This window comes from Lagenorhynchus albirostris, chromosome 8, assembly GCF_949774975.1.
Source record: "Lagenorhynchus albirostris chromosome 8, mLagAlb1.1, whole genome shotgun sequence".
Taxonomy (NCBI): domain Eukaryota; kingdom Metazoa; phylum Chordata; class Mammalia; order Artiodactyla; family Delphinidae; genus Lagenorhynchus; species Lagenorhynchus albirostris.
This window is the reverse complement of record NC_083102.1, coordinates 32,290,142-32,303,259: the sequence shown is the minus strand read 5'-3', so window position 1 is coordinate 32,303,259 and position 13,118 is coordinate 32,290,142. Positions and strand designations below refer to the sequence as shown.

The window sequence follows — 13,118 nt, the reverse complement described above, 5'->3', positions numbered from 1 at the left end:
ATATCTCTCCATCTGTTTGTATCATCTTTAATTTTTTCCATCAGGGTCTCATAGTTTTCTGCATACAGGTCTTTTGTCTCCTTTAGTAGGTTTATTCCTAGGTATTTTACTCTTTTTGTTGCAATGGTAAATGGGAGTGTTTCCTTAATTTCTCTTTCATATTTTTCATCATTAGTGTATAGGAATGCAAGAGATTTCAGAAGTGCATTAATTTTGTATCCTGCAACCTTACCAGATTTAATGATTAGCTCTAGTAGTTTTCTGGTGGCATCTTTAGGGTTCTCTATGTATAGTGTCATGTCATCTGCAAACAGTGACAGTTTTGATTCTTCTTTTCTGAGTTGGATTCCTTTTATTTCTTTTTCTTTTCTGATTACTGTGGCTAAAACTTCCAAAACTATGTTGAATAAGAGTGGTGAGAGTGGGCAACCTTGTCTTATTCCTGATCTTAGTGGAAATCGTTTCAATTTTTCACCATTGAGAACGATATTGTCTGTGGGTTTGTTATATATGGCCTTTATTGTGTTTAGGTATGTTCCCTGTATGCCCACTTTCTGGAGAGTTTTTATCATAAATGGGTGTTGACTTTTGTCAAATGCTTTTTCTGCATCTATTGAGACGATCATATGGTTTTTCTCCTTCAATTTGTTAATATGGTGTATTACATTAATTGATTTGCATATATTGAGGAATCCCTGCATTCCTGACATAAATCCCACTTGATCATCGTGTGTGATCCTTTTAATGTGCTGTTGGATTCTGTTTCCTAGTATTTTATTGAGGATATTTGCATCTATGTTCATCAGTGATATTGGCCTGTAGTTTTCTTTTTTTGTGATATCTTTGTCTGGTTTTGGTATCGGGGTGATGGTGGCCTCGTAGAATGAGTTTGGGAGTGCTCCTCCCTCTACTGTATTTTGGAAGAGTTTCAGAAGGATAGTCGTTAGCTCTTCTCTAAATGTTTGACAGAATTTCCTGTGAAGCCATCTGGTCCTGGGCTTTAGTTTGTTGGAAGATTTTTAATCACAGTTTCAATATCAGTGCCTATGATTGGTCTGTTTATATTTTCTATTTCTTCCTGGTTCAGTCTCGGAAGGTTGTGCTTTTCTAAGAATTTGTCCATTTCTTCCAGGTTGTCCATTTTATTGGCATACAGTTACTTGTAGTAATCTCTCCTGATCCTTTGTATTTCGGCAGTGTCAGTTGTTACTTCTCCTTTTTCATTTCTAATTCTATTGATTTGTGTCTTCTCCCTTTTTTTTTTGATGAGTCTGGCTAATGGTTTATCAGTTTTGCTTATCTTCTCAAAGAACCAGCTTTTAGTTTTATTGATCTTTGGTATTGTTTCCTTCATTTTTTTTTCATTTACTTCTGATCTGATCTTTATGATTTCTCTCCTTCTGCTAACTTTGGGGGTTTTTTGTTCTTCTTTCTCTAATTGCTTTAAGTGTAAGGTTAGGTTGTTTATGTGAGATGTTTCTTGTTTCTTGAGATAGGATTGTATTGATATAACTTCCCTCTTAGAACTGCTTTTGCTGTATCCCATAAGTTTTGGGTTGTCTTGTTTTCATTGTCATTTGTCTCTAGGTGTTTTTGATTCCCTCTTTGATTTCTTCACTGATCTCTTGGTTATTTAGTAGTGTATTGTTTAGCCTCTATGTGTTTGGATTTTTTACAGATTGTTTTCCTTTAATTGATATCTAGTCTCATAGCGTTGTGGTCAGAAAAGATACTTGATACGATTTTAATTTTCTTAAATTTACCAAGGCTTGATTTGTGACCCAAGATATGGTCTATCCTGGAGAATGTTCCATGAGCACTTGAGAAGGAAGTGTATTCTGTTGTTTTTGGATGGAATGTCCTATAAATATCAATTAAGTCTATCTTGTTTAATGTATCATTTAAAGCCTGTGTTTCCTTATTTATTTTCATTTTGGGTGATCTGTTCATTGGTGAAAGTGGGGGGTTAAAGTCTCCTACTATGATTGTGTTACTGTTGATTTCCCCTTTTATGGCTGTTAGCATTTGCCTTATGTATTGAGGTGCTTTTATGTTGGCTGCCTAAATATTTACAATTGTTATATCTTCTTCTTGGATTGATCCCTTAATCATCATGTACTGTACTTTTTTGTCTCTTGTAACAGTCTTTATTTTAAAGTCTATTTTCTCTGATATGAGAATTGCTACTCCAGCTTTCATTTGATTTCCATTTGCATGGAATATCTTTTTCCATCCCCTCACTTTCAGTCTGTATGTGTCCCTAGGTCTGAAGTGGGCCTCTTGTAGACAGCATATATAAGTGTCTTGTTTTTGTATCCATTCAGCTAGTCTCCTCTGTCTTTTGGTTGGAGCACTTAATCCATTTACAGTAAGGTACTTATTGATATGTATTTTCCTATTAACATTTTCTTAATTGTTTTGGGTTTGTTATTGCAGGTCTTTTCTTCTCTTGTGTTTCCTGTCTAGAGAAGTTCCTTTAGCATTTGTTGTGAGGCTGGTTTGTTGGTGCTGAATTTTCTTAGCTTCTGTTTGTCTGTAAAGGTTTTAATTTTTCCGTCGAATCTGAATGAGATCCTCGATGGGTAGAGTAATCTTGGTTGTAGGTTTTTCCCTTTCATCACTTTAAATATGTCCTGCCACTCCCTTCTGGCTTGCAGAGTTTCTGCTGAAAGATCAGCCGTCTACCTTATGGCGATTCCCTTATATGTTATTTGTTCCTTTTCCCTTGCTGCTTTTAATATTTTTTCTTTGTATTTAATTTTTGATAGTTTGATTAATATGTGTCTTGGCATGTTTCTCCTTGGATTTATCCTGTATGGGACTCTGCACTTCCTGGACTTGATTAACTGTTTCCTTTCCCATGTTAGGGAAGTTTTCAACTATAATCTCTTCAAATATATTCTCATTCCCTTTCTTTTTCTCTTCTTCTTCTGGGACCCCTATAATTCAAATGTTGGTGCATTTATTGTTGTCCAAGAGGTCTCTGAGACTCTTCTCAATTCTTTTCATTCTTTTTTCTTTATTTTTGTCTGTGGTAGTTATTTCCACTATTTTATCCTCCAGGTCATGTATCCATTCTTTTGCCTCAGTTATTCTGCTATTGATTCCTTCTAGAGAATTTTTAATTTCATTTATTTTGTTGTTCATCATTGTTTGTTTGCTGTTTAGTTCTTCTAGGTCCTTATTAAACGTTTCTTGTGTTTTCTCCATTCTATTTCCAAGATTTTGGATCATCTTTATTATCATTACTCTGAATTCTTTTTCAGGCAGACTGCCTATTTCCTCTTCATTTGTTAGGTCTGGTGGGTTTTTATCTTGCTCCTTCATCTGCTGTGTATTTCTCTGTCTTCTCATTTTGCTTAACTTACTGTGTTTGGGGTCTCCTTTTTGCAGGCTGCAGCTTCGTAGTTCCTGTTGTTTTTGGTGTCTGTCCCCAGTGGCTAAAGTTGGTTCAGTGGGTTGTGTAGGCTTCCTGGTGGAGGGTACTAGTGCCTGTGTTCTGGTGGATGAGGCTGGATATTGTCTTTCTGGTGGGCAGGACCACATCTGGTGGTGTGTTTTGGGGTGTCTATGTACTTATGATTTTAGGCAGCTCTCAGCTAATGGATGGGGTTGTGTTCCTGTCTTGCTTGTTGTTTGGCATAGCATGTCCAGCACTATAGCTTGCTGGTCGTTGAGTAGAGCTGGGTGTTGGTGTTGAGATGGAGATCTCTGGGAGAGCTTTCGCCATTTGATATTATGTGGGGCTGGGAGGCCTCTGGTAGACCAATATCCTGAACTCGGCTCTCCCACCTCAGAGGCTCAGGCCTGACACCGGCCAGAGTGCCAAGACCCTGCCAGCCACACGGCAGCTGTGTGACTGCAGGTGAAAGATTCCACCTCTGTGCCTCAGTCTTCTCCTCTCAGCACTCTTTACTGGCTTTTCCTGAAGTCCTCTTCTTCCTTTGATCGTCTTTCTTATCTTCAGTTCCACCATAGATGGCAAACATCTCTCTATCTTTGATGTCGATCGATGGATGTGGTGATGTCTGGCTCGCCGGGGCCAGGCCCAAGCTGTGTCAGACAACGGATGGACATTCATGGCGAACTGGGCTACCCTTCTTGTTCTGCCCGGGGCCCCTCGCCTCTCCTCCCCGCCTGTCGGTGGTGTTGGAAGGCAGGGGTGCTGCGTCCAGTCCGAAACCCAGTCTCCCAACCCCAGTATCAGGGCCTCGGTGGGCCGGCGTCCTCTGACACTCTTACTTCGCCTCCTCAGCATATTTCGTGAGCTCATATACATTTTTATGTAAAACTTTTAATAAGAATTTCTCCTGGGATTCTAAGTTAAGGTTCATTACATTACTAGAGGCAGTTCAAGCACTAATTAAATACAGGTAATAATTTAAAGAAAAGCAGTGGAGATTGAAGAAACTCAGGTAGCTTGTAAAGATATATCCTAAGACCAGGCCTTTCAGAGCTTGCATTTCAAATATATCTGTCAGCAAATTTCATTGCTGCATGTCCAGGACCTTTAGAGTTGCTCTCTAATAGTCTCAATCAGGGGAAACTCAGTTTATACTTGCCAAAATCTGTTTATGAGTTGAAAATGATTCTCTTAGCCAATGCTTATTACGTCTTTTAAAATTTTTTGCCGCTAAAATTTGTGTTCTAGCATAGATTAGCTCTCCAGATGAATGGTGAAAATGCCTCAAAAACACTTTTGTCCCCTGGTGAACATTTATTTAATAAACTTATTTCACAGTTTTCACGTTATTTGGTAGAGTTGATTGACTTAGGTCAGAAATGACCAATGAGAAATGTATGAGAGACAGAGATTTAGCCATTTAGCAATATTCTTGAAGAAATTTGTACACTATCTTGAATAAAGTAGATCAATAAAAATGGTCTTAAAACTCATAATTATTTACACCTTTTCTCATTCCAGAAGGGAATTTGAGAGAGTAATATATTTGTTGAATTGAAAGCTACCTACATATTACTTTGTGCCTTTACTTCTAGTAATCTTTTCAAACTAATTATTTCAAAAGGTTATGAAGACAGTTAAAGCTTAGTTATTTAAGAAAATGGGGGACTTCCCTGGCTGTCCAGCAGTTAAGACTTAGCCTTCTAATACAGTGGGTGCAGGTTCAATCCCTGGTCGGGGAGCTGAGAACCCACATGCCTCAAGGCCAAAAAACCAAAACATAAAACAGAAGTAATACTGTAACACATTCAATAAAGACTTAAAAAAAGAAAATGGATATTTTGTTACTCTTAATGATTGCTTAAGATCAACCTGTATGACGTAGAGAATTGGGTAGTCATTTCTGAGATAGCAAAGCTAATATATGCAGAATCACATGTCAGAAATTGACTGGCTTGGGGTTAATCTTGATTGTCATAATATACCGGAGAAAACATTAGTTAGGGCCCTTCTCTGTTGTACTTTGGAACTAAAATGTTTAAAAGTATTGTTTCAAAGTGCCTAACATTTCCCCAGGGGAGTTTTCAAAACTGTTCCTCTAGTAGAAGATTTAATTGATGAAGTCACATGATTTTTAAAATATGATGTTGCAGGTAACAGGGCTGTTGTATATTGTGGATACTTGTTAGGCAGTCTGGATACCAGACTTTAATCTCATTTACTTTTACCGTGGGGAAATTATGTAGCTTTTCTATGCTTTAGTCTTTACTTCTATAAAAAGGGCCTACTCTGTGACCCTCACTAACTTATGTTAGGAATTTAGATGACTAGAGCTTTAAGCCTTTTTATAGAAAGGCTCAATGAAAGTCAAGCTCATAGCTATGACACAAGTTGCTGTTGCTGCTTTTTGTAATAGTATTACCGTCATTATTACGTTTCAGATCCTGGGAAGAGGTGGTAACTTTTTGGTATAATACATCTTCCTAGGCTATAAATTAGTTACTTATATATTTGAAAGTCCTAGGAGTGGGGATTCTCTCTATGTATATATTTTTAATTTTAGGGAAAAAAGGTTTTCAGAGTTAAATAGGTTGGATGTAGAAAAATATTTTCTTCCATGTGATTAAAAGCCCTGGGACTTTAGAGCCTTTTGGTTTTTCTGAGAATTAAGTTCTCTTTTTCCTTGAGGACTGTGCCAAAGGGAGAGTCTTTGGTTCTCTCAGTACATTTATTCCTTCTAAGGAGCTTCTTCATCTGGATGCCATACAGCGGTTCAGTGGCCTTTTCCTTTTTCTACCAATGTGTTGGGTTGGCCAAAAAGTTCGTTCAGGTTTTTCGTAAGATGTTATGGAAAAACCTGAATGAACTTTTTGGCCAACCCAGTATAAGCTCCTCTAGGTCATAAACTGTATCTTTTTTTTGTAACCCAGGACCTCGTGCAAGGACTAATGCATAATAGCCATTCTATACATGTTTAAACCACTCAGTCCTATGAGGTGGGCATTCTGGAGGAATAACTGAGTATGAAAAGGCAAGAAATAAGTATCACTGAGATGGAAAGTTTTGGTAGGGAATGGTGAGAGGGAAGACTGAAAAAAAGATTGGTGCATGATTTTATAAGTCCTTGACGGTGGTAAGTATTATTTTTTATGTTCTCTATCTCCCACACAGAAATTTATTGTCATCCTACGGGTGAATGGAATCTGTTCTCCATTTAGTTCCTTTGGGAACTAAACAAGCACTATTCCAATGTTTACTGCTTCTCTTTCTCTTGAATTGCATTCTTATGTGCATGGTGAGGTCTGAACATTCCTATCAGCAGTTATGGGTAGAGACTCCTCTGTGGGCTACTACAGATGGAATCAGAGAGAACATGTTAATTGTATCAAGGGCATATTTTTAACTGAACTATTAATGATGTTAGCAAGCCCTTGATGAGTCCCAGTCAACCTTTAGTGCTCCTAAAGAGCACTAAAATTGTTGATATTGATGGATAATGGAAAATACCTTTTGGAGGTAAAATTTTAATTCAGACTTAAATAAGAAATTTATTTCTCAAAGATACAAGTAAGATAAGAAACTGGACCTCATGTAGAAAAACTTTTACCCTCTGGAGACCTGTGTTTAATTTATTGACTTAAATCTTCATATTATGATACTTTTGGCATTTACAACCTTTGTCCATATCATGAAACCATCAGGTAGTCTAATATTTATGGGGTATGTTCCCTAGAGTGATTCCAGACCAAGAGGGTTTTCGTAGTAAAGATAAAATTATGAAACAAAGCAGCAAAGAGGAAATTAATGTAGCTATGACCTAATTTGAAGTGAAATTTTTTACATGTGTTCTTATTCGACCTCTAGATTGCTTATTTCTTAAAAGAAAATTGTACCTGCTCTGCACCCTCAACTTGAAGGATATAGCTCATGAAGACATTTCTTATATATTTCTTCATCACATGTTTTTTCTCATTCAGAACATTTTACATCTGTTACATTTACTTAGGTACTCATTTCTAAGTTTCAGGAATAGCTGAAGAAACTGAATACAGACCAGATGTATGACACTGATATTAACAATGTTTTTTTTTTTAAGTTCAGTTCTCTAGTAGAAGTCATAAAAACAATATTTCAAAATGTTTGCAGCACCCCCTGCTGGCTATATCATGGCAGTTCCTAAGTAAAGATGGCATTTTTAGATACTGCTCAGTAATACTTCAGGTATAACACACCATTTCTATTTGGAGTTATTTTTATTTAGAAATAATTTCATTTGTATCTAATGTATAATAGAGTTAAAATTTTAATTGAAGACAATTTTCTTTATAATTTGTCAATTGATATTTGAATGGCACTTATCCTTCCAGGCAATATATTTGTTGGAGACAAAGTATTTGCCGTAACCTTTTTACTGATATTTCAGATGAAATTTGGTGGGGGAGAGGCTTCTCCCCAAATATCCTATTTTATTATAAATAATGCTGAAATGACCATGATTGCACACAAATTTGTGTGCACGTTTATTACGTGTTAAATACAAACCTAGCAATATTCATGAGGCTTTAAGAAGAGCACTTGGAATCTTGAAAGACATCCTCTTAGGAGGGGTTGGGAGTGGTGAGGACCTAAGAGCTAAGTGCTATAAAAGCCATGAGGACTGAGATCATGGTGGTTTGGCTCACCAGTTGTTTCAAGCCATGATCTGGAGTACTTTAGTGACCCCACTAAGGAGCTTTATATCCGGAAAAAAAGTATTTACTTAAGGGAAGCATAATTTTCTAATTAGTGTCACATGAAATGACAGCCATCGAATATCAGTTTCTCAAGAGCAAAATTCAAAACTGCTGAACTAACTGGGCAAACATCATTTCCTAAGTGGCAGGTTAAGCTAAGTGACAAAAAATTTAGGACCATTGTTTCCAAACATTAAGTAAATTTCAGGTGGGATCCTGCCCTAACTTAAAGATAAATTTATTTTCTTTAAATAAAAACATGATTTCCCGTTATGTGTACACCTTTCATTCACTATTTTAACAAAATTTATTGAGATTACACAGTGTTCCCCTAGTGCTTTATGTTTTCCTCCATTTTCACCCTGTATTGTAATTGATGGTTTTACTTGTTTGTTTCACCCACTGGGTGCTCAGTTAATGCATACTGGATGGATGGGTGGACAGATGGACGTTGAATGTAACAGGATTGAGGGTAGACTCTTAATGAATCATCCATGGCCTTTAATGTTCTTTCAGTTTCTGTAATAATTGCTCACTTTTGTGTATCTATGTCTTTGGGTGTGTTTTTTGGCTGACAGCACACATAGATCCTTAAATACTGTTAACTGATTTTATTTTCTAATAAAGAATTATTCATTCAAAGAAATGTAGCATTCTGAATCATTAGAAACTCTTAATCATAGACTGTTTTAAAAGAACTGTAGATTAGTCACACATTTACTATAACAGTCTTAAAAGCTAATGGTTGACTTTTCTAAATTAAAGTCCTGTGGTTCTGTCTGTGGTCCTTGTATAACAAGATGTATAATCTATTTTTACATGCTAACATTATGATATTAGTATGATGATTAGTTACCTGTGTCTGCATAAGTAAACAGTGTTAAAGTACTTGAAAACAATTTATTTTCATAGCATTTCTCTCTACCATAATGGTAACTTTAGTATTAATTTTCTTACCACTCCTTTACAGCAATGTAAAAGAAACCTGGTGAATTATCACAAAATCAATATTAGCATAGGCCCTAATTAAGAGTCTAAGGTTCTTTACATATTGTGCTCTGGAGGTTAAATTTAGCTTGTTATATAGGTAGTCATTGTAAGATATATTTTAGAGTGACAGAAAGTAGTTTTACCTCTACCGATACCTTCTACCTATAATTTAGAAATAAATTTATACAATCTATTTGGACCTCTTGAAGTGACTATAGAGGTTATGAACTAGCTGCTCTTGGCATGTGCCTTGATTTAACAAATGAGGAAACTTGGGCCTGGAGAGATTAGACGAAACTTTCCAAAGTCCTGGTGCCTGAGCTACATTTCCTGATTAACTACCCAGAGTTTTTCCACATTGCTTACCATGTAGAGGATAGAGAATAAAATTATCTTATCAAAGGGCCAGGAAGGGTGTTTTGCTGAATTAATTAGCTTGTAGTGTCTGTGAACTTATGTGTAACATTTTCACATTTCTTTTTGTTGCAGAATGCAAAGTATGGCGAAATCCACTAAATTTATTTAGGGGTGCTGAATATAATCGGTAAGCATTTTGACAGCTTGGGAAACAAATGGGTCTAGTTCAGAGAGCAAAGACAGCAGTAAATGTTTTTGCAGGTTCATTTAGGGGTCATTTAACAGTCTGTATAGTGCTTCCATTTTTTGATGCTATCCTGAAATGTTTTGATTTTTCCGTTTTATAAATATTTTAGCATTGGAATTAGGATAACATACAAAAATGTGTGGTTTTTAGAGATTTTCTATTACGTTATTCTTTTCACTATATACTATGTAGTCAAACTATTTTGAAGCTTACCTGGAACATGGTTATAAAGATGCCACAGAAGTAATGTTAGAATTTTATTTTGCAGAGTAATTAGGCAGATAAGAATTTTCATAGCTTTGGGGAAATCTCTATTCATAATACTAATTAGGAAAGGTTTTCATTAGCTAGTGCTACTAAAATTTTAAGACAAAAATATAGCAGAATTTTTTTTACTTTTTTTCTGCTGATATACTTCCTAAAGGGAGACTAGGATGATTATTTTTTTATTATTGGTAATAGTACTCAGTGTGTTATGGTTCAACACCTATGCAGCTTAATATTTTGTAGGTCTTGCTTTCCTCCCTCAAAAGTGCCTGACCATCTTACTTCTCCTTTACAGGTACACTTGGGTGACTGGACGAGAGCCTCTGACTTACTATGACATGAACCTCTCTGCCCAGGACCACCAGACATTCTTTACTTGTGACTCGGACCATCTGCGTCCTGCAGATGCAAGTATGGAAAATACTTTAGATAGTTACGGAGTGGGAGGGCTTTTTGGTTTGTTTTAAAGATCAAGGTTACTACTTGTAGAATATCCGCTCTACAAAAACCCTGATGAATAAAATATTAAATTGGAGATTGACCAGTAAAACCCAGATTGTTGATACTTAAATAAAGGCTTTATCGCAATGAAGTATTAATATAGAAATGGGTCCCCTCTTTATAATTTAAAATGTTATTTTTAAAAAATATACCATGAAGCTAACTAAATCCTTGGTTGAGATAGAGTGAAAAGTCATGTCTCCTTGATGATATTCTAGTTAGAAATTCAGTGAACCCAAATAAATAATGAATATATTGTAGTGATTCATATGCCTATTTGTAGGTTCACTAGCATTGAATGGGGGCATGGACTTGGTTATTGGCATCCAGATTTGTTTTCCACCCTAGAAGAGACTTTGTTTAGCATGCATGTCATACTGCTTGAGTTCCATATAATCCTACTGATATTTTTTATATTATCAAGCTTAAAGTAAATAAGTGAAAAAAAAACCTTAAAAAAAAAGAATATGTACATGCTCCTAAGAAACTAACTTAGAAGATACAAATTTATAAAACAAATTAGATAAGGAGATTGTTACCCTTTTTAAAAAGGTACCCTTGCCATGGTGGATACATAATACAATGAAAATTCCAAGCATTAAACTTCCCACAATATATTCACAAACTGCTCTGCTATATAAAAACTGGGTTTGCAGCAAACTTTGGGAACAGGTACGCATGTTAAGCAAAAGTCTAAAGCACTTTTTTCTGATCCAACTCATAATTCTTCCAGTGGTGTTAGAATGTTCTAATATCCAGATCCTGTAGCAAGTGTTTGGGAAAATGACCGATAAAAATTGTGCTGTGTCTAAACAGAAGTAAGAGATTAGTAGCAATCTCATCCCAAAATGTGCAAAATAATGTATGTTCTCTAACAACAAATGATATTAATGAGCAAAAGAAATATTAAATCTCTGTTAGAATGCCTTTTCTTTTCTTGATTAAGAAATCTTAATCAAGATTAAGTCTCTATGATTATAGACTATGGGTTAGTCTGTAAGATGTTAGACCTCTAGTTTTATGAGCATAAGAAAGATTTGATATCGGCAATTGAAGGACAATGGAATAGCAAATTAGAATGTATTTGTGTGACTTTGGAGTTTTGGGCTAACCCACTTGGTAAGTGAACTGTTCTCTTGTAATTCAAGCTGAAAGCTATTAATTTAGCTATACCTGTACTGAGTCTTTTTAAGTATTTATTGACGTGCTTTTCTGTCTTTTTCTAAAATAGTAATGCAGAAAGCCTGGAGAGAGAGAAACCCCCAAGCTAGGATTTCTGCAGCCCATGAAGCCTTAGAGATAAATGAGTAAGTGGGGGGAAATCTTGCTTGCTGAATGTATTCAGTTGCCATTCATGGGATACTTAAACTATGAATTTGAACTTGAGGATTATTCTGGGGGGGTATTAATTTATTAAAAAAATTTTTTTTATAAAGGACATCCATGTGAAGATAGTTTTAGTCATTTTAGACAACAATTTAGTGGCTTTGCTATGACCCTAAATTAAATCCTTCAAGGGCTAGCCGTGGAATAATGTGTGGACATAAAATAAATACAGTGCTTTACATATCTAAAACATTGTGACAGGGACATTTTTCCAGATATAGAATGCTTATCTCTGCCATCACATTTTCTAGGTAGAACTTCTGCTAGTAGGGAAAACATAGTAAAAACATAAAGTGAAGAAATTATACTTTAAAAATATTTCAAGATCAAGACAAAGATAAGAGGAAATGCTGTCCTTAGTGCTGTTAAACATTCTGTGGGTCACCAAGGAAGGCTGGGAAGTTTCGTCTGGAGATGTCAGGAAATGAGAAAGATTCTTAAAGTTGGAGTCATAAAAGCTCAGGGTTGGCAGAGACCTTGAAGGTCTTGTAGTTCAAACACCCATCTGGTGCTTGAATCACCTCGACATTCTCCCTGCCAAGTGGTCATTGTTAAACTATTTTATGATTTTTCTGAAGAGGGTTACAGAATCTTCAGAGGTCTTAGTGAAAAGATTCACTTGAGAGTTGGAAATCCTGCCAGTGTAACCTGTTGATCTATTTGGTTTCTGATTCTGTCATGCAACATATTTATTTTCCAGTTTCTTGTCATCTACAAATTTGATATGCCTGCCTTCTATGTGTCATCCGTGTTTCTAATAAAAGTATCAGGACCAGGGATAGAACCCTGTGACATGACATATAGAAACCACCCTCCAGGTTCATGTCTTCCTGGATCATCACCCTTTGGTATTTATTGTACAACCAATTACTAAGCCACCCAGTTACACTGTGATTCAGCCCATATTTCTGCATTTTGAGCTTAAAAATGCCAGTTGTAGCTGTGGATCTTTAATGTATAGTAAATCCATTAGAGTACATTAAGCTAGCACGAACTGATTTATTTATTCTTAGTGAATTTAAGCTAGCTTCCAGCATTCACTACTTTCTTTTAAAAATGCTTAGAAACTATCCCTTTAATAACCCATTAGAATATCTTTCCAAATCGCTTTCTGTAGTTTGGGAAGTCTGCCTTCTTCCCCTTTTTGAACATTTTTACTGCATTAGTCATCTCATCTTCTAGAACCTCTCCATTCTTTGTGATTCCTTAACAATACACAGAGAGCAATTCCGAG

General features: G+C 35.9%; 1 protein-coding gene across 7 annotated transcripts in view; it reads left to right on the top strand.

The window, feature by feature from the left end:
• The window catches only part of ST7 (suppression of tumorigenicity 7), a 254,701-nt gene that overhangs the window by 150,204 nt on the left and 91,379 nt on the right, over positions 1–13,118 (top strand). For all 7 annotated transcript variants that reach the window (XM_060156804.1, XM_060156802.1, XM_060156803.1 and 4 more), the window contains exons 4-6: positions 9,616–9,670; positions 10,293–10,408; positions 11,730–11,805. In XM_060156804.1, coding sequence (XP_060012787.1) covers positions 9,616–9,670; positions 10,293–10,408; positions 11,730–11,805 — 247 coding nt within the window. The remainder of the gene's footprint in view (positions 1–9,615; positions 9,671–10,292; positions 10,409–11,729; positions 11,806–13,118) is intronic.